This window comes from Canis lupus, chromosome 3, assembly GCF_011100685.1.
Source record: "Canis lupus familiaris isolate Mischka breed German Shepherd chromosome 3, alternate assembly UU_Cfam_GSD_1.0, whole genome shotgun sequence".
In the NCBI taxonomy this organism is placed as follows: domain Eukaryota; kingdom Metazoa; phylum Chordata; class Mammalia; order Carnivora; family Canidae; genus Canis; species Canis lupus.
In genome coordinates, this window is record NC_049224.1 from 67,247,677 (window position 1) to 67,270,392 (window position 22,716).

General features: G+C 40.8%; 1 protein-coding gene across 4 annotated transcripts in view; it reads left to right on the top strand.

The window, feature by feature from the left end:
• Window positions 1–22,716, top strand: part of RAB28 (RAB28, member RAS oncogene family) — a 136,823-nt gene that overhangs the window by 101,282 nt on the left and 12,825 nt on the right. Inside the window, exons 7-8 of one of the 4 annotated variants that reach the window (XM_038533375.1) lie at window positions 8,426–8,520; window positions 9,786–10,734. In XM_038533375.1, the coding sequence (XP_038389303.1) occupies window positions 8,426–8,515 (90 nt within the window). In that variant the 3' untranslated portion in view covers window positions 8,516–8,520; window positions 9,786–10,734. Of the gene's footprint in view, window positions 1–7,367; window positions 7,417–8,425; window positions 8,521–9,785; window positions 10,735–18,035; window positions 18,203–22,716 lie in introns of those variants that run through there. The other 3 variants (XM_038533376.1, XR_005357237.1, XM_038533374.1) reach the window with 3 other exon arrangements.

The window sequence follows — 22,716 nt, forward strand, 5'->3', positions numbered from 1 at the left end:
TCAATAAATGCTGCTGGGAAAATTGGACATCCACATGCAGAAGAATGAAACTAGACCACTCTCTTGCACCATACACAAAGATAAACTCAAAATGGATGAAAGATCTAAATGTGAGACGAGATTCCGTCAAAATCCTAGAGAACACAGGCAACACCCTTTTTGAACTTGGCCACAGTAACTTCTTGCAAGATTCATCTATGAAGGCAAGAGAAACAAAAGCAAAAATGAACTATTGGGACTTCATCAAGATAAGAAGCTTTTGTAAAGCAAAAGATACTGTCAACAAAACTCAAAGACAACCTACAGAATGGGAGAAGATATTTGCAAATGACGTATCAGATAAAGGACTAGTTTCCAAGATCTATAACGAACTTATTAAGCTCAACAGCAAAGAAACAAACAATCCAATCATGAAATGGGCAAAAGACATGAACAGAAATCTCACAGAGGAAGACACAGACATGGCCAACAAGCACATGAGAAAATGCTCTGCATCACTGGCCCTCAGGGAAATACAGATCAAAACCACAATGAGATACCACCTCACACCAGTGAGAATGGGGAAAATTAACAAGGCAGGAAACCACAAATGTTGGAGAGGATGTGGAGAAAGGGTAACCCTCCTGCACTGTTGGTGGGAATGTGAACTGGTGCAGCCACTCTGGAAAACTGTGTGGAGGTTCCTCAAAGAGTTAAAAATAGACCTGCCCTACGACCCAGCAATTGCACTTCTGGGGATTAGAAGATACAGATGCAATAAACGCCGGGACACCTGCACCCCGATGTTTCTACCAGCAATGTCCACAATAGCCAAACTGTGGAAGGAGCCTCGGTGTCCATCGAAAGATGAATGGATAAAGAAGATGTGGTTTATGTATACAATGGAATATTACTCAGCCATTAGAAATGACAAATACCCACCATTTGCTTTGACGTGGATGGAACTGGAGGGTATTATGCTGAGTGAAATAAGTCAGTCGGGTAAGGACAATCATTATATGGTCTCATTCATATGGGGAATATAAAAAATAGTGAAAGGGAATAAAGGGGAAAGGAAAAAAAATGAGTGGGAAATATCAGAGTGGGAGACAGAACATGAGAGATTCCTAACTCTGGGAAACGAACAAGGGGTGGTGGAAAGGGAGGTGGGTGGGGGGTGGGGGTGACTGGGTGAGAGGCACTGAGGCGGGCACTTGATGGGATGAGCACTGGGTGTTATGCTATATGTTGGCAAATTGAACTCCAATATAAAAATAAATTATAAAAATCATAAGAGGAAATACATTTATAGTATCGTATTTATTTAAAAAAATCCACACATAAATGGACTCTGGTACATTTCAAACCTATGTTGTTCAAAGATAACTGTGCTTGGATTTGGCCTAGGAGGAAAGCTACAAAAAGAAAAATCATCGTGATTTGCTTGACTGCACAGAACTTGGCAGACTCCAGAGGTCAAGTGATTCCACTGCTGTTTAGCTTCTCTTTCTAAATGATGTTTGTCTCTGGTTAATTAGAGAGTTCATGAGTTATTATCAAACTAATCATAAGCGGTTTATTGATCATACATATGTATGGTGTATGGGTCTAGAGAAGATTTAAAGGAGTTTAAGATGCATAGTCCCTGCCTTAGGTGAAGAAAATATTATGTGCCAGGCACTGTGTTATCTCACTTCACTTTCTTCATAACTCTGTGGGGCAAGTGGTAATTCATCATTTTATGGGCAGGAAATGGAAACTGTTGGGAGATTAAGTAACTTGATCCACTGACCTGTGGTTAGCCAGTGGTGGAGGTAGGATTTGAACTCAGGCTTGTTTGACAGCACTGCCCCTACTGTTCCCACTCTGCTCTATTGGGGGAAGATTTACTGAGCAGTTTGAAGTGGGAGGAAGAGAAACTGGCCTGAACAAGCTGAAAAGCTTAGGTTATATTTTGAAAGCAGAAGAGCTGTTTGCTTAAAATAAATGACCACTGCGTTGTAGTGTGAAGGGATTGAGAAAAGATTATGGAGACTTAATGAATGCTAAGTTGATAAATTTTATGTAACATGTTGATAATGGGAAATAGTTTTTAAAGCAGAGAAATATATGAAGGCAGTTTTTAGGTAAGGTTAATCAAGTGGCGGGGCGTGTGTGTGGTTGGGAAAGATTGCAAGGAAACTACTGATTTCATGTGATAAGGAGCAGAATCAAGGCGGGAGAGAAACAATGGTTGTAGCAGAGCAGAATCAAGGCTTGTGGAATGACTGGATAAAGGAGAGAAATCCCAGATTACTTTGAGATTTCTCTCCTAATGGAATGGAGAAAGGGGAGCTCTCCTTATTGGTGGGCCCTCCCTAGAGGCGAAGGTGTGCTAAGATGTCTCAGGGAGAGAATTCTATGTACTCCCTCATTCCCACAGTGATTAAGGAATAGCTCCAGAGAGATGGGCTAACCCTGGATACTTTTGAAAGGCAAAATTGTAGGGAGGCTTTATTAATGTTCTTGGCACACTCTTAGTCATGAGAGCCAGAAAGCTACTATCTTGATTTTAGAGATGGACTTAATATTTCGCATATTTTAACTAAAGAGGTACCAGATATGTTCACTGCATAGCTCTCTACCCTTTCTGTACACTGTACCTTTCAAGCACATCCCATCTTGTTTATTATGCAGTGACAATGCAATCTTCAGTTTGTTGGTGGAATTTACTTTGAATTCATTCTTTTGAAGAGGAATTCAAGTTACTAGAGCCCTCTTTTGTTATGTTTGTAAGAATCCTTTGTGTAGGGAGGCCTCATTCTTCTTTCTTGAATCTGATGAATTTGATGCCTTTGCTAATTAGATTATTGATTTCACAATTAACATTTTCTCAGTGGAAATGTTTTTGAAAGCTCAGTTTTTTAAGAAGTCTCTAAGCATGCAAGCCAACAAGCTGTGTTGAGCACAGTTACTTCTTTTTTTTTTTTTAATTGAAATGTATTTGACATATAACAGTGGATAAACTTAAGGTCTACAATGTGTTAATTTGGTACATTTATATATTGTAATTTGATAATTAGCACCTTTATCATAACACGTAATTATCCTTTCTCTTTAGCTGGTGGAATAATTAAGTTCTAGCATCTTAACACGTTTGATGATTATAATACAATATTGTCTATCTTCTCTGTACTGTGCGTTATATGTCTAGGGCATATTTACTATTTGTAAATTAAACAACATCTTTGGTCCTCCCCATCCCCGATCCCTGGCCACTACCATTTTATTCTCTGTTTTCATAAGTTTAACTTTTTAAAATTCCACTGATAAGTGATATCATACAGTGCTTGTCTTTGACATCTGTCACTTAGCATAACATGCTCAAGGTCCATCCATGTTGTCACAAATGACAGAATGTCTTCCTTACTCATGGCTGAATAATACTCCGTTGTATGTATATGTACCACATTTTTAAAAAAAGACTTATGTATTCATTTTAGAGAAAGTACACAAGGGTGCATGTGGGGAGGTGGGTAAACGTAGAGGGAGGAGAGAGTCTTACGCAGACTCCATACTGAGCGCAGACCCTGACATGGGCCTCGATCCCATGATCCATTAGATCACAACCTGTGAGATCACCACCTGCGCTGAAACCAAGAGTTGTATGCTCAACAGACTGAACCATCCAGGTGCCCCATATATGTACTACATTTTTTCTATCCATTCATCTATTGATGGACACTGAGGTTGTTTGTATATCTTGGGCTATTACAAATAATGTTGCAATGAACATGGGGGGGTGCATATATCTTTTCAAATTAGTGTTTTCGCTTACGTTTTTTTTTTTTTACCCAGAAGTAGAATTGTAGGATCATATGGTAGTTCTCTTTTTAATTTGGGGGGAACCTCCACACTGTTTTCCCTAGTGGCTGCACCAGTGTACATTCCCACCAGTAGTGCAATAGATCCCTTTTCTCCACATCCTCGCCAACATTTATCTCTTTCTTCTTGATGATGGCTATTCTAACTGGTGAGTGAGAAAGAAGTAGGAGAGAGAAAAAGGTGGAGAAGGGAGGCAAGGCAAAGAGGGAAAGAGAATGCACACTTATGTTCTATGTTTTTTTGAAAGATTCCTGAGGGAATTTGGTATAACATTTGAAAGTGGTATTATTTTATGGGGAAGGAGCTATTTGGTAGATTCACCAGTCACATGGAAATTGACTCCATAGTAATTCAGTTTGTGACATAGTTATTTATAATCAGGTTATAGACTTGGTTCCATTCAGTGATTATTTAAAGAGATTCCGCTATTTAGTTCTAACCTAGTTTGTTCCTTTTAGGGAGTTCTATAAAATGAATTTCCAGCACTTTTTTGTAAGCTTTACAAGAAGGGAAGAAGGGGAAAAGGGAGGAAAGAAAGGGAACACAGTTTATGAATACAGCAGACATTGTTTGGTGGTCTACTTCTTAGCAGGGACCACAGTAGAATTTGGGGGTACAGAAAGGAATATGTGAAAGTCCTTGTTCTCAAGGAGCTACCAGAACAAGTAGGGGCAGACAGCTATTTAAACACTTATGTCCATTTAAGATGACTTGTCGGGATCCCTGGGTGGCGCAGTGGTTTGGCACCTGCCTTTGGCCCAGGGCGCGATCCTGGAGACCCGGGATCGAATCCCACATCGGGCTCCCGGTGCATGGAGCCTGCTTCTCTCTCTGCCTGTGTCTCTGCCTCTCTCTCTCTCTCTGTGTGATATCATAAGTAAAAAAAAAAAAAAAAAAAAAAAAGATGACTTGTCCACAGTCCCTGATTTAAGCAATAGTTGGCATTTCTATCATTTATTTGTTCTCTTTTCTCCCCCAACTGTTCTCCTCTAAGATAATGTAAAAGTTGGGACTAATTGTTAACAAATGTTCCCATTTCCCATTTTGTTTGTTTGTTTGTTTAAAGAGTAGTCAAACCTTTAGGGACAAAAATTGAATTTCCAATTACTGTTCTCTCAAAGGTGCAGCGTTCAGCCTTTCGGTAATGCATCAGATAATCCAAGTAGAAAATGCATACTCCTGTGTCTTCTCTTTCAGTCTGAATTGCAAGGAGTTTTTCCTTATATACTTGGTGTTAAGAGTACTTAATACATTCTTTAAGCCTTGACATTTTCACTTGCCAGTTAATAAACTTATGAATTTCTGTTTGAACTTGGTAAGCATTAGTTTCCTTAAAACAAAAATTTCTCACTTGTGTGAGATACTAAACTTGCTAATATATGTGTGTGTGTGCGTATATATATATTTTTTTTTTCTCTATGTCCTCTCTGAATATTTTCATACTATATATGAATGTATCCAGTACAGGGCCTGGCATGTAGTAGGCATATACATAACTGTACAACTCGAGCACCCATTTAACCCCTGGTCTTAGGGGCCCTCTCCTCAGCTTTATCTGAATATTGACCTTCCTTCAGAAGCCAAAAGGAACTTATATTTTTCTTTTTCTGTTTTTTTTTTTTTAAAGATTTTATTTATTCATAAGAGATACACAGAGAGAGGCAGAGACACAGGCAGAGGAAGAAGCAGGCTTCATTGCAAGGAGCCCGATGCAGGACTCGATCCTGAAACCAGGATCACGCCCTGAGGCAAAGGCAGATGCTCAACTGCTGAGCCACTTAGGCATCACAGGAACTTAGATTTTTCTTACTTAGATGTTAATCTTTATCATTTTTTCCAATTTGTTTACAAAAACGGCACTGGGATTCCTTTCTTACCCTAAACATCACTTGCCTTTCTTGCAGGACATATTTACTCGCTTTGTACATACTATTCTAATCCTCAGATACTGAACATTGAGTGGATTTCCATATCATATCCCAAATTTTTCTTTTTCTCCTCACCTTTTAAAAGAGTTATTTTTTCATATAGTTTCAAGGTCTTAAGGTGGGACTTAATAAACCATGTAGATCTGTTTTATGGATTAGGAGATTGTGAACACCAAAGTGGTAAAGTAATTTGCACCCAAAGTTATGAAAGTTACTGGCAGCATCTAAGGGCAAATTATATGGAAGGAAAAGAAAAGTAGTGGAAGTTCCTACTGTGTGCAAAGTTCTATGCTTTTAATAATGCTATAACCATGCTTTAAATGGTAATCTGTAATTTTGTTGCACTTTGAATTTATATCATAATATTCTTTAATAGTTTATGTCTCTGTGTTCCATGCTAGACTCTTATGCATTTTAGAAACAGAGACTATGTATTATTTATCTGAGTTTCTTCAGTATCTAGAATAGTGATTAGCTTTGAATGAGTGATAGTGACAAGTGTTTAAGCCTTCAAGGTATGTTTACTGCATATCCTAAACATGACAAACTACAGCTTTTGCAGTGGTATATATGTTACTACTATCTGGATTAAGACACAGTTGCAGAATTGTCCTAATTTATCTTTACTGTCCTCCCAAGAGCCCATCTCTACTCCTTATACCTACTGCCCCAGCTCCTAACTTGCTTTCTTACTTATCCTCTGCATAGCTGCCACTTCCATTTCCAATATCCACGCACAAGTAAATACTCTGACAAAATATGGGTTAGGCTGGTTTTCAGCCACAACGGTTTCTTTCCTCTTAGGGCCATTTCTTTATTTTCACTCCATTAACTAATAGAGAATAATAGCAGAGTGTACTTTGTGGCTAGGTACTTTGTGTTTTGTAGGTAACATTTTCTCTGAAAACATCAATGAATGGCTTGTAAACAAGCTAACTACTATGAAGTCACCTACCATGAAGTTTATGGCATGGAAATCAATGTTTTTCTCCTCATAGAAAGTAAGAGTTTTGAATCTGCGAAGCCTTAGTCTGGCTTCCATTTGAGAAACTTTGTACAGATCTTTATGTCAGACAGCCAAGGCTTCCAAGAAAGATGTTGCCTTGTTAGTTCTTCATTAATTTGATGAAAATTAATGGTGAAAATCCAAGTCATTTATGTTAGTCAATACTTCAACCAAAATGTCTTGACCACAGGTCAGTAACCTGGTTGTGTTTATAGGATAGGGTTTAAACCAACATTGTGGAGGATTAATGAGTCGCTTACTGATTATGAAAATCCCTTTTCTTTATTGTAACCCATAGTTTGGCATGAAACAGTTAGGTTTGGGGAGGTCAGATAATGGTGTTCCACATTAATACCTCATGTGGCAGTTGGTAATGCTTCTGTTGATAGCATCAGGCTGAATGCCTAGTAAATCATGAGTCTTGTCCAGAAGTTAATGCTGCTTGCTAGAGAATTGGAGCAGAGCCCATTCAAGGCTAATATACCATAGCATCCTCTTCATTTACTCTGAGTTGTTTATTCAATCTTTATAAATATTATCACAAACAACTGCCTATATTAACATGTTTTTCTATATGTGTTAACTAATAGATACTAATATGAAGAAAGATTTTCTGAAATATTTGAAAGCGTAAAAAAGGTGAGGCTAATTTCGAGTCTAAAAAATTTGAGGGAAGCGTCTTATCTCTATCATACATACTTGTCATACGTGCTCTTCATCCTGAGGGTTATTGCAATCAAAAACCTAACAAGGTAGTTTTGATTTTTTGTTTAGCAAAACTCTTAGATCTTTGAAACAGTAGCTATCATGCTTATATATTGTATGTCAGGACTTTTTTTAAATGCTAGAAAAGTATATTTTGAACTTGTTTATTTCTATATAGAATTTGGAAGCATGGAGGTTAGGGCTGTGTGGGACAAGGGAATGAGCACCAAAAAGAAGTCTCTGACAAGTAATAGTTATTATTAAGTGTAGAGATTGTAAGTGGCACATGGCTTCTTCAGATTTATGCATCCACTCCCTACCTTCAGAGAAAATTAATTACCCTTTCCCCTGTGGTCAACCCCACAATGTATTTAAAGTCAACTAGCAAAGCACTTATCTCCTATGGCAATTAGCTGTGTACACGTTTCTCTCAGCATTTAGTCCAGAACACCTTGTGGACAGAGCCTGTGTCATTTACCTGTGCATTCCCAGTATTAAATGACTGGCACGTAGTGTAGAGAGATCTTCAGTAATATTTGTGGAAGAGATAGAATTAAATACTTTTACCGCACTTTAGTATGGAAAAGCCTTGTAATTCTCTGTTGTCCTTTGTAGTTCTGGGTGTTATAGATGTTATGTATCATTGTGATACCAAAAGTAGAACTCCCAACTTGTCTAGGAGGTTCAGTAGACAAGGCTATTTCAGTAATTAAATAGAGTTGCAAAGAATAATGTTTCATGGATGTTCATTCATTTTCTTTTCTTTTATATGCATATATTCTGCTGTTTCTTCTGTGACATGTTTAAATTTGTGTTTCTTTTTCTGCTTTGGCGTTCCCTTCTATTTTCAGTCATTGAACATACTTTCCATTTTTTCTTTCTTCCCGCCCCCCCCCCGCCCCCCCTTTTTCCTCCTCTTGCTTGTGTTGTACGGAATTGGCAGCATATTGTCAGGGCAGAAATAGTGAAGTACCCGGAAGAAGATAATCAACATACCAACTCTGCTCAGAGTAGAATCTGTTCAGTACAGTAGTGCAGGTATTAATGGGTAAATTGGTTATAATTTGGGGGAGGAGGGTGGGAGAATTAGTGGATGCTGTCTTGCTCTTTATTCCTTATGAGTAGAGAAATTCAAATGATTATTGTACATTATTGGGAATTAATATTGTTAATTGTAAGTCCTGTTTTAGAACTTTGAAAAATTGATTCTGTGCCAGGAGACTGACAAACGAGGAATTGGAACAAATTAAAATAACATTTCAGTTGCTTTCAAACATATTTGTCTTTATGGTTGTGTTTATCACATGTGCAGTGAAGTGGAGAGTTGAGACGGTTATTTCATTATTCAGTCCTTCCCATTTTTCCTGAAATAGCATGGTAATTGAAAGAGTATTTTTAAAATTTGCCTTGAATTACCTTTCTTTGTCTGCTTCTGTGTGTGCAGACTTAGTAATAGAGTTGAGAACAGTGAAAGAGCTGTTTTAATTTAAATTATTACTTAGGGCACATTGCTAAATTCATCATTGACGATATTTCTTGAAATGTGGGTTACGGGGGTGGAAAGAAGAGTTAAAAGTGTCTTTTGGTTTAAATTATTTTAAAAACATGAATATGAGGTAATTTTCTAAATATTTCATTCGGTATTTTGTTAGAGTCATTATTCATAACCCAATAGTGAGCTCTTTGGAAGTAAGTTAGGGATTTGGGAGGAAAGTTTTAAAATTGGAAAAGTTTTAAAAATTGGGTTGCTCAGTACATTTCTCCTGTATATTTGACTCCTATTTAACATTTACACGTTTTCTTACTCACAAATTGCTGCAAACATTCTAAAAAAGTTATGGCTGGATATAATGGTTTATTTAAATATTAATAAATGATGACATATTTTACTTTTAAATTATGAGGTCTTGCGTATGAATTAAAATATGTGAATGACTAATTCTAATTCCTTTGCTTTAAATTATAACCAGGGTTTAATTTTTCATACTGGTTTGTTAATTTTGTATTAGACTTGTGGTAACCTCAAGTTAATGTCATAAAACCAGGGAAGACTGAGTAAAGGAATTACTATTCTGTTCTTAAAAAGCAAAAAAAAAAAAAAACAAAAAAAACAAACAAACCCAAGCCTCACTCTTCAGCATCTCAGCTCTACATTAGTTTGTTCTGATGGATTCAACTCTGGCTTCATTTATGATGTCTGTCATCAGGAGTTCACCATAGTTTAGAAAATAAAAATATACTTTAACGAGCTCTTTCTAAATGTTCTGATGTTCTGATAATAACTCTGTTTTCTTTTATGACAGAGGGTGGTGAAGGCAGATATTGTAAACTACAATCAGGAACCTATGTCAAGAACTGTTAACCCTCCTAGGAGCTCTATGTGTGCAGTTCAGTGAGCACACTCTACCTTTGCACCAGTATTCCTGGCTGCCCTTCACCCCCGCCCCCATGGCCAGAGGCCTCTAGAAAGCTGTGTTATCAGTGGCCATCTCTGTAGCATTCAGTTAACACCTTCTCCCAGCTTCCTCAGTGCACACCGCTGCCACAGCTGACGCAGCTCCTTGGCCTGAAGGATCAGCTTCAACTTTGGGACAACACTCTTGGAATCCAAAATGGAAAGCCTTTTCTCTGGAATTAAACTGCTTCACTGAAAAAGAATAATTTTGGTTCTCTTTACATTCTCCCTTCTTTTTTCTTTGACGTGAACTTTTTTAGACAAATATGAAAACAATACAAGTCTTGATCAGCAGCCTGGATTTGGCACTGCACAGTTTCATTCTCTTATCTGAACTACCTGGCAAAGTGCGTTTCATAGTGCAAACACTTAAACAAGTAATATATTTTATCAACAGATACTTCAGAAGGCATTCTTTTGCTGTCTATTGTGAGTGAAAATATATAAAGTTGTATCCAACTGAAAATGCTTGAAATAAAGCTGTAATAGATATATTTTTTTCATTTTTTTAAAGAAGGCCTAAACTGTTTATATTGTAACTGTAACTCACAAAGTAGTGAGTATTTGCTATTGTATTTTTATTACCATGTCATGGTCATTATGTATCGTGTAATACTCAGGTTGGATGGCTTTATGAAGTTTGGTAACTGTTCAGCTGTTGCTCCACATGGACTTCCTCCTCCAAACTGCCCAAGAGCACTCCCAGAATGAGTCCCGACTGTTGTTGGATCATTGTGGATCAGACTGTACCTGATGTTCAGATGTTCTTCTCCTGCAAATAAACTTATTTCAATTACTTTTTTGGAAGAATTTTCTTTCAGGCATCTTCCTTTTAGTTACAGTAAACAAAGTGTATATGGATACAAAATGAAGGATCCTGTCACGTTTAGTAAGCTCTGTCTCTTAGAGTCGTTAGGTTATTTTGTTGGACTGACTCAAGTCCGTAGCCTGGCATGTCAGGGGTCCACATGAGGGGCATCCAACCTCTCTACATTTTCTCATCCTGATCTCCTGAGCACTGCGTACCTCTGGGCCCTGGCCTCACTCCTGTGTGCTTTATGATGCTCTGCCTTCCTGTCAATGCTTGGGTCCCTCTGCCTGGAATCCCCCTGCCCCCCGAACATCCATCTTCTGCCAGCCACCCTTCAGGCACCATGAGGGCAGGCTCTGTTTCCCTTGGTTACAGTTGTGTTTTTTGTACTAAGGCACAAAGCCTGACATAGTCGGTGCTTCCTATTTGCTGCATCAAAACAGGAATGAAGGCCATCCCTCCGCAAAGCCAGTCCTCATGTATACAGTGCAAGTTGCACATGAGTACCTCCTGGATGGCCATTATCCCATCCTGCCTCGAATCACAGTTACTTGTGTCCTCCTGTTTCATTACTTAATAAGCCACGAACCTACTGAGAACAGTCTGGTCTGTTCTATTTCACGCCTCTCTGGAGTGCCTAACAGGGTGCCTTTATCAGGGACTTGCCACGGGTATGGATATCTAAATTTTGGACACCTAATTTTACAGCTATAAGAGATTTTAGAAAACTTGTTATTTCATATCCTGTGTGGCTAAGGAAACTGTACTTTGGAGAGAAAAAGGAACTCGCCAGAGGTCATGGAATCAAAGCTAGATCCCATAGGAAATCTGTCTCAAGGCCAGGGTGACCCTGACACTTTCCCAAGAGTGATTTGAAGTTGAAGAAATTTTAAAGATTGTGACTTCTGTAGTCATCAGGTAGCAAGTCCAATCTTTCTCAGATCTGATTTCTATACTTTTTATTTTATAGCTAAATTAAGCAGCCTTTTATGCCATTCAAGGTGATAAGCCCTTCAGAGTATTTCATTTTATCCTTCCTTTCAGCATCTCCTAACATGCTGGCCAGTCTTCTAGGGACAGGATATTCTCCATATATATTCCTCAGAATATAAATTTGAATAAAAATAGCTCAACTCTCAAGGACCTTACAGTCTAATAGGAGAAATGTTTGATGTTGCTATTTTAAAAGCTGTGACGGAGTCTACTACTAAACTAAACTTTCCCTAGATTGTATGTTCAATAAGAGATGAGGCCATGCTCTTGTGGTCATTTTGTGTTGTTTTTACATCTATGTGGAAGATTTTCAGATTTTTTTTTCCTAATCCAATTACTGCAGGTATGATTTAACACATGCATATGATTGTACAAGCTAAGTGCTACAGGCATTCTGGAGGAGGCAGAGAGAATTATGAGAGGTCTGTGATCACACCAAAGCACTTGAGTTGGGTGTTTATGCAATTCGAGCACTGAATGGGACTGAGCAGGGGGCAGTAGGAAGAATGGCCTTTGTTGGGTTGCTTTGTCCTGGACATTTTCAGACACTTTGTCACATGAGCTATTTTTTTTTTTCTCAAATTAATCTGTGACAGTATCATTGCCCTCACTTTACACATAAGGACACTAAAGCTGAGAGTAAGTGAGTGATTGCACTAATTCCTGCCTTGAGAGAACAAGTGGTAGAACCAGGATCCCCACAAACCATTTCTGAGATAGGATGGACAAGGCTGGGTACCGATTTAGGCTCCCTTCCATTTGTGAAGATCATACACCTGACCTCCTTCCTGGGAGCTGACCAAGCCTGATTGTTTCAAGAAGTAGTGATGGTCCTTGCATCTTCTCACATGACCACCAAGACCAGTAGTGTGGTCCAAAGAGTCTGGTGGTGGTAAGTTTCCTCTCTGATCACCAAGGTGAGGATAGAAAATGTCTCCCCTCCCCACTCTGCACCTTTTCCCCATCGGCCTCATGTCTTTCCCAGCTAAGCTTGACCCATCATTGAGAGCCTTTTGGTCCAAGGAGAGCAGGCAACAGTGAACATGCAATAGAGCATATGGCCAAAGCAGATTTCTGAATTCCATATTACAATTTTCCCCATACCTCGGTTTTTTATTTTTGAAACAAAAACGTAGGATTCATGCTTATTTTACTTTGACTGTTACCTCTCCTGTCTACAGTTTTTAATTTAAAAAATTACAAGTCTTTCCATCTAGTTTTAGGCACTTTGTCTCCTGAAGACACATGCTATAAAGTTTCAAACACATTGTGGTCACTTCTGGTGCTTATTGAACTTTCAAAAAACACAAAAGTTTTCAGCCAGAACTGGTCATTGGATGCTGCCTTTCAAGTGCACCCTCTATTATGTGTGGCAAACCGCTCTGGAGTGGTTTTTGGAGTGGCCCAAAGAACTCCTGTGACTGCTTTATTATTCCAGGAGGAGGTAAGCCAGGGCCCTTTAAAGTCGATCACTGAAACAATGTGATGGAGCATAATAATTTGTGTGTCATTTAAAAATAGAAAAGTTTTCTGGCCATAACCCATGGTGACTGCTGTAACATTGGACATCCTGGAGAACGGTTGCAAGATTCAAAGGCAATGGAAATGCAGACCTACTGAGCACTATAATAGATGCCTGTTTGCAGCCTCTCTGGCATCCACGCCTCCACTCCTCCCAGAAGCTTTTCCTCATTGCCTGGTGGATCCTCCTCCATTTCCAGCCACTCATAGCTCTGGGAGTGGATCCTCATTGGCTTGAACTCAGGATATTTCCCCTGCCTCAGGGATTGGCTCAGAAATGAGGGGGTAACTCCATGAAAGCTAATGAAACTGGAAGGGACATTTACTGAGGTTTCTAAAAAAGAAAAGAGAAGAAAAAAAAGCTTCCATCCCCTGAAGTTTCCAGATTACTCTTTGCCCACTGGCCTTGAGTGAGAAAGGCTATGGCTCTGGGCAACATTGGCCACCATCTTGAGGACACCGAGGGAGGGGGTTGCCCAGGTACCAAGGGGGCAGAGGTGAGAAGTGAGACAATCCCAGTCCCTGAAACTGAGCCCATATCACAAGTTGTTTTAACAGCATGACTCTCAATTCCCTTTATCATTTCAGCTACTGTTAGTTTATTTTTTTCTTAATTGTTACACAAACAACTATGATGTACCGGGGCCTTGGCTTGGCATCAAAGACAGGGGTAAACATGATCTGTGTTTTGTCCTTAAGATCTTAGTCTATGTAGGCACATCTCTAACTCACCAAAATGTAATCAGACTGTTACGTGCATCAATAAAACTGATATGATACGGGAAGATGTGGCTTATCAGTGAGTGTGGTCAAATAAGGATTTCAGGTAACAGGAATCAGAGTCACCCATGTAACATAATTACCTTCAAAAGGAAATGTAATCTTAGGCTACATTGATGCATTCTCTGAGGTGATTCGTGCATGCAGATCACCTGGAGAATCTTGATTCAGTAGATCCCAGGTGGGGGTTGAGGTTCTGCATTTATAACAAGCTCCCAAGTAATACTTAATGCTGCTGGCTTTTGGATTACACTTCGAATTACAAGTGTAATTGCAAGACTATGCTTGCAATATATTTCCCCTTAAACAGGTACCCCTCTTTAAGAGGATGACAGAGCACAACCAGGTAGTGATGAGGGGATCCGATGTCATATAAAACAGTTGAAGGAAGACGGTATGCTTAATACAGAAAAGAGGGCCTCAGAGAGACTCTGATGTTGGTCTTTAGGTAGGTGAAAGAAAGACAGCTGTAGAAAAAGATTAATCTTCTACTGTAGAACCTATAGGACGTCAGAAATAGAATGGGTAGGTAGAAGCTGTAGAAAGAAGATTTCAATCCAGCCCAAGAAAGAACATTGAAAACATCTGCTTCCCAAGGAAGGAAGAGATTGCTTTATGGAAGTGTTGTATCACATCTCAGGTCTGCAAACTCACGTGGCATCAGGGGCTAGGTAGGCAAATAAAAGAATAAAACGTGATAAAGATATAAAGAAGTAAGGAGTGGGTGTTAAGTTGGAATGCCCTGTCTAAAGCCATTCCAATCCAGTTTTTAAGTTCTATCAGCCCAGTAAAACTTCTGTATATATAGAGCCACTTCTAGCCCATATAGAATCGTTGTGCCAACTGGAAAAACAAAATGTTCTTTTCTCAAGTCACTTGAGATCATCTTCCCTCTTTTAGAAAATTGTCACACTGTTCTGTTAGAATGAGGCATTTTATCATCCTGGAAAATAGGTGATAAATCTACTCTACCTGTGATATGAATGGCAGCCCATAGATGTCCATGGCAGCCAGACTGCAACCCTTGGGACTGTAAACCTTAACGTCTGGATGTAAGACGGATGCAATCAGAAGAGAAAATTATTTGCCAAACTTTTACTTGGAAAGCAAAATCACTGTGTTCCTACTGGGCCCTGGGGGCATACGCTGCCCAGGGATATGGTCTCTGGCCTCACGTCTTCAGGGCCTTGAATGAGGCATCCTAGGGGTCAGGGGAGAAGCTGTGCTTCTTCCTGTGGGAAGGGCGCTGAAAGTAGGTGAGCTCTGCCTGGACAAGCATGAAGGAGTGGTCAGGACAGACTTGATAGGAAAGGTGAGGCCCCGACTGACCGCCTGGCCCAGACACCCTCCCTCCTGACACCTTCAGCCCCAAGTTAAGCCAACTGTCTGTAGACTAGGCACTTTGGGCTGAGCTCAGAACCGCATACATTTCATTCTGTCCGGTCCTTCATCGCATCAGTTTTCCACACTGGAGAGCTGGAAATGAGAGGAAAGCAGACTATTTGTTTTAAAGTCCTGCTTCCAAGTTGTATTGAATGTCCCTAGGCCTCCCACACTGTAGATTGAAGTGAGGCTCAGGGCTGGAGGTTGGGCTGGAGAGGCAGATCTCACTGGCATCGCGCAGGCCAGCTTAATTAGCCGCTCTCACCTAAGCCTTGAGCCCTGGCCTCCTCAGGCCTTAATTAACCCACATCCACAGGTGGCCCATGAATGGGATTCCTAGCCACTGTGTCTGCCGAGCCCCTTCTCCTTTCCCACTATTGCTACCCTCATCCCTGGTGCCTGCATTTGTCCAAAGGCTCGCTTCCTTCAGAGACCTCCACAATCTGCTGCTCATGCATCTGTGAGAATGAACTTGGCCCATGGGTTTGAATTAAGTTACTCTTGTTCCAAACTCCTCAATGGCTCCCCATGGCCTTTTCCATGAAAGGAAAATGACTTCCTCAGCCTGACATTCAGAATCCTCTAACAGTTTCCCTATTCTTTCTTCTGAGACATCTGTTCATCTTCAACTCTGGTGACTACGTCATTCTAGCAAGTGGTCCCTCACCTCTGTGTCTCTATTGGGATTTTTTCTATAGAAAGAGGAACCCTGAAGAAGCAAGTTAGAAAACTGAGGCTTAGGACAGTTTAATAACTTAGAGGTTGTACAGTTGGGGAGTGATAAGACAGGGATCCAAACCCAGGTCTGCCAGGCTCAGAAGCTTGACTTTTTCTTCTTCTTTTTAAGTTTATCTAAGTAATCTTTACACCCAATGTGGGGCTCCAACTCATGACCCTGAGATCAAGATTCACATGCTCCTCCACCTGAGCCATCCAGGTGCCCCAAAAGCCTAGCTTCTTAGCTATTGTGTGATACTTATTAGTGTCCCTGTGGCTGATTCACAGTAGGTGCTTATGCTTATTAAGCACTTTGAAATGAATGAACAAACTACTTTGACAACTGAACATATAAATAAATTGCATATATATACACATATATATAAAATGAATATTTGCAATCTCCATTAAATCAGGTTGGAGTTTTTTATTGCCTAAGACTAATTTATTTAAAAATTTTAATCTCCAATGGAAAGACCCCTATCATTTTTCTGATTACATATTCTAAAATACTCATTCACTGTTGGTAGGAATGTAAATTGGTGCAGTCATTGTGCAGAACAGTATTTTCTCAAAAAATTAAAAATAGAACTACCATGCAATCCAGCAATTCCACTTCTGGGTATTTTTCTGAAGAAAACAAAAACACTAATTTGAGAAGATATATGTGCCCTGTGTTCACTGCATCATAATTTACAGCGGCCAAGATATGGAAACCACCTAAGTGTCCCGTGATAGACAAATGGACAAAGATGTGGTATATATGTCTAGTGGAACATTAGATGTAAAAATGGATGAGGTCTTGCCATTTGTGATGGACTTAGAGGGTACTGTGCTAAATGAAATAAATCAGAGAAAGACAAATGACATATGATTTCACTTACGTGTGGAATCTAAAAAACCAAATACACGAACAAAACAAAATAGAAACAGACTCTTAGATACAGAGAACAAGCTAGTGGTCACCAGAGGGGAAGAGGGTGTGGGGATGGGAGAAATAGGTAAAGGGGATTAGTAGGTACAAACTTCCCATTATAAAATAATTAAGTCATGGGGATGGAATGTACAGCATAGGGAATATATTCAATAATACCGTAATAACTTTGTATGGTGACAGATGATAACTAGACCTGTCACAGTGATCATTTCATGATGTATACAAATATCAAATCACTATCTTGTGCATCTAAAACTAATATTGTATGCCAATTATATATATATTTTTAAAAAGCCTAATAACTGTCCTATTCCTCAGCAATAATCACTAGATGACTTTTCAAATCAGTAGGGAAAGGGTGTATCATTCAACAAGTGATATTAGGACAATCAGCCAACAATGAGGAATAAGTATAACCTGAATCCTTGCCTCAAGCAAGTCCACTCAAGCTGTAAATAAGATAAAACTTTAAGAATCATTTTAAAATACTGTAAAGTAATGCAGAGAACAATAAAGAAATTAAAATCACCCCTGCCCTGCTCATTATTGTTGACATTTTGATGAAAAGCCACCTTCCAGATGCCTCTGTGCATCAGTCTGCAAGTCCAGAAGCTATACTAATGAGTTGCATTATATTAATTTTGAAATTAGTGCTTAACACTAAGTGATAGTACAGGTATTTTCCTACATCCATTAAGTATAAACACACATCATCGTTCTCAATGGCTTCCTGGTTTTCAAGAGTGTAATATGGTCATTTATTTAATCATTCCTCTTTCTATGGATATTGGTTGTTTTCCCAAGTTTTCACTGTTATTGGAGACTATGCTTTGTTCAACATCCTATGTATAACTTTCTTTATTTGCCTTTATATACTTATCTGTGGAATAAATTTTAGAAGTAGAATTCATATAAAAATTTTATATTTTCATAAATTTTATCAAACTGCATTTCAGATATATTGTACAACTTATCCGGCTAATGGCAAGTGAAAGTGTCCACTTCCCCACAACCTTGATGTCCTTAGTGAATTCCTCATGTAAATTTAGCCGTTTCGCTGACTTGCCTCATGCCCTACGCAGCACTGATGTGGACCTACTTTCGTGAACAATCATCAACAACCGTGAGTAGAGGCAGATATAGTCTCCATGTGACAGTGAAGACTTGAGTCTACAGTAACATTTTCCTGCTGCTCTATTTTGGTCTTAACATGGTTTAGGTGTCAGGTGGTGCCCTACATACCCAGTAAATATCCTTAGAAAGCTTTCATTCAAAACAACAACAACAACAACAACAACAACAACAACAACAACAAATTTTGTTTCCCTTATTTTTCTCTGCCTTCCTCTGAAGTCTTCATTGTCCTTCCACCCTCAACCCTGCTCCCACCGGGTAGAAGTTTCTAAGCCCCTGGTGCCCTGGACTCATGCATGGAGGTGAGTTCTCCAGCTTTTCATCTGACTGCATCCTCCCCACACACCCCAGGCTGGAAGCACCCGGCCGAGCCCGTGTGGCACCACCATACCATTCTGCACCAGTGACTCCCCTTGCCTTGCTGCCCTTCCCACCATGAGAGAAGAGCCTTGTTGTTTCTGTCTCCCTGGTGCCAGGCACTGAAGGAGCACCCAGTGACATTCACCGAGTGATAGGTTGTCAGGAATAATCCAGTAACCCGTGGGAGAGCTGGGAAGAGCTCCATCCTGGACTCTGTGGACCGAGGGCCTGACCTTGTCTGAGCCGCTGCCCCACTCTATGACCTTGGGCAAATTCCTCCACCTCTGTCAGGCTCCGTGTCTTTATTTGCAGCGAGTTTGATACATGCTCTCCGTGGTTCCCAAACTGGCTGACTATCAGAGTGACCTGAGAAGCTTGACCAAATACCCATTCTGGAGCTTGATGCTAGTTGCAGGGCCCCAGATTCTGTTTGGAAACCACTGGCCAAATAGAGTGTATCTACTGCTCCCCTGTGTGACCAAGAACGTATTGCCAATTTGAAGCCTCCGTTTGCAAATCTGTAAAATGGGATGATAGCCATGGTGATTATCCTAGGAACTTCCTGGGGCTGACACGAGAGTCTAATCATGGGAAGAAGGACTTGGAAAAGTTCTAACAATTCCAAACAAGCATGTGAACTATTGGTCTTTTCTGTATGCTTCTCTTGGTGTGACCTGGAGTTGGGTTTTGGCTCACAGAGCCTGGGGGAGCCCCCCGCCCCCACCCCTTGTCCTGGATAGGCAATCTTCTGCTGAGGCCCCTCTTTTGCTTCTTTCACCCGCAGTCCAGATTCCCTTGAAATCTCCTCATTTGTTTCTAATTTGGAGGTGAGGAGTTGTTTCCTCCTGTCTTTCCAAAGACCCTTGGCTCTTGAGCCAGCTTAACCATTTCCTCTTACCCCACCCCACCCCCCATTCTGTCCCTATCCCAATCCTCTGACACTTTCTCAAATTTGTCTTCCACATTGGCAGGTGGCCCACGAACGGACTGGCTAGCTGCCCTGTGTTTGGGTCGGGGTGGAGGGAAGATGCCGTAGAAGCTGACACACAGCTGAGTGATCCAAGATGTGTGCTCTGTCTCACAGCTCCCTTCCCTAGCCCTGCACAGAGCGGATCTAGTCTGGCTTGTCCTCAGAGCCACCCCCCCCACCCCGCCCGAAGACAGTGGAAAAGGGGGGATGGGAGGGGAAGGTAGAGGGAGGGTATCGGGGGTTTACTGAGTGACGAGCTTCTCAGCACCAGGTCCCAAGCCAGGCACTTTGCACCTCTTTTTCACAACAGGCAACCTTTCTCGCACATCTGCTTTGCCGTGCAGTATTTACATAGGCCATCTGGTTGAATCCTTGTCCCCCGCCTGCAGTGGCAGTTGTGATTCTCATCTTACAGATCAGAAGGCAGAGACTCAGAGGAGTGATGGGTCTCTGTCCAAAATCACACGGGCAGCAAGAGGCAGAGCCGGGATTTGAACCCTGTGCTTAGTGACTCCAGAATCTGCCCTGCCCCGCGGGAATGCCATTTATTCACGCTCCATAGTTAGCCTTTATATTTCCAAGGAAACACTTGAACTTAGCATGGGACTTCTTCTGAGTTTTTGGAGCCAAAATTATTTTAATTTTATGGCTAGGAAAAATGTAAACTTACATTTTCAGCAGACCAGAGATGATAAAGTATGCATTTGTCAAATAAAATTCTTTGCTGTGATAAAGTAAATCATTCCTTGGCCTTGTAAAAAATTAGGCCTCACTTGAATGGTTTCCCCTGCAGCCTTTGCTAATATTTCTGTTATCTCTATTAGGGATTACAATGATGAATGCCTTTTATTCGCATCGTTAAGCACTTCAGTGAATGTGTGAACACACGGAGCATCATAAGTCATAGGGAAATGAAACAACATGGTCTCCTGGAAAGTAAAAAAAAGTCTTGAGAGCCTGACTTATTGGGGTTAGCATTCTGTCTCTGCCACTCTCTAGCGATGCAAACCTGGTCAAATTCCTTAGCTTCTCTGGGTCTCAGTTTCCCAAATGTAAAACATAGGTACTACTTGGCTGACTGGGTAATTTTAAGGACGGAATGAAGTGACATAGCACTTTGCACAATTTCTGGCATGAAGTAAGTGCATAATAAATGTCAGAGTTATTATTGGAATAGCTCTCAAGGTAACTAGTTATTTAATGACGTGCCCGGGCTCACTTTAGTTATTAGTCTTTTGGGCAACAAGACTTCGTCTCGCTAGGCCTTACTGTCTGGTGGGCCCCAGCAGCTGATGCACCTCTGCCCCAGTTAGAAATGGCTCAGGCAGGAGGCAGGTAAAGCTAATTAGGGGGCATATATGTTGAGATCTTTTTGGCTTCAAGTAACAGAGCATTTAACTTAAAGTGTCTTAGACAATATCAATCACCTCTTATAACAAATATCCTCAGGGTAAGCTGATTCCAGGGTTTTTAAACTAAGTTGCTCAAAGACGCCACCAAGATCCCAGATGCTTTCCTTTCTTCTTTGCCTTTCTCAGTCTGTTGGCAGTTAGGCTGGCTGCCTTGTGGTCCCAGAATGGCTGCAGAACTCCAGGCTTTACATCTTTATACTGCAAAATCCAAAGGTCAGAAATAGGAAAGGGGGTCCATCCCATCCTCATGTCTCCTCTAAAGAAAGAAGAAAAATGTCCTCAAAGCCCCACCTCCCAGAAGACTTCTCATTTCTTTTGTTGGCCAGAATTTTATCAAATGCTCAGCCCAGACTAGTGGTAATGGAAAAGGTTAGGGCCAGTGACTCTCAACTCTGGAGGAGAGAGAATTGGGAAGCTTTTAAAATACATACCGATGCTTAGGTTATACCCTTAGAGATTGGTTTACTTGAACACGGTTGTGCCCTGTTGTGTACTCAGGTGAGCATGTATGTGCATACACACATCTACGGTTAAGAATCGTCGGTGTAACTCTCCCAAGTTTCAGCCCCTCGTATGTGGAGTGCCTTAGCCTTCACTGAAGCTCATGGCCACAGGATATCTTAGCCAAATTGAAATTCTGGAAAGGTAAGTGTGGCTCTTTAGACATCCAAAGGAATCTGCCAACACAGGTGCAGCTACAGGGAGTTAGGGAAGCTCCGGAAAGAAGGAATGGAATAGGAGCTGATAACCCCTCTCATCTGAGACACTTGCACTCTTGGGGGTTGGGCCCCCCTGATATGCCCTCTGGAGAGCCTGCACCACAATGACCACGGCTGCTTATGATTGAAAACGCAGCTTCCTGGCTGAACTGCAGATCCAGTGTCTCTGAATCTCTGTGAATTGGTGCTTTTAACAAGCTCCCTAGTTGATTCTTACGCTCATTGATGATTCAAGAAAACTGCCTCTACTGGATTTCACTGTCAGCGCCGTTACCACAAGCCTTCTGAAAATGACAAATGCCTCCTTTTCCTAGAAAAGTCAGGATACATGGATTAGGGCACACGACATTGTGAGAAGAACATATATACTAAAATCTGACAGACTAAGTGAGAACTTCGGTTCTACCACCTGTAAATTGCATCAGTTTGGTTAACTTGACTCTCTGAGCCTCGGTTTTATCGAGAACTATGAGGAGAAGAATATTACCTGTTGGAGTAGTTTTGAGGTTAAGCAAAATTAGTGCAGTGAGAGCAGCCGGCACAGATTAGGACTCAGTACATGTTAATGTTTGCAGAGAGTGGGTTTTCCTTTTCCAGATAAGAAAATATACTTGGACCTGCCCTGGGGTCCTCTCGGCCTGACCCAAGTGGTTGTGACCGGAATATGTATCTGACTGGGGCAGCAACAGCTAAGTTCTAGTGTGTCGTTTGGACAGGATTCCCAGCACAGAGTGGGCCAGAGAGGCACCCTGGGAGGGGTGGGAGGGGCAGTGGAGGGGAGAGAATAGGTGAAAGGTCTTTGATGGCCACATAGGAAAGAGCGAAATGTGAGTTCTGGCTGGATTCTAGGCTGTACCAGAGCCTGCAGAGTCCATGCTTTGCCGCTTAATGCAAGCTCTGGGCATGGCCAGCCTCCCTGCTGTCAACCCGGCAGCCTCTTTATCTGCCTACCACCCAGGAAAGAGTCAAGAGTAAACTAGCAGTTCGTGGAAATGCACTAAGAGGTCACTGAACCAACATGTTATAGTTAATCTGTTAAAAA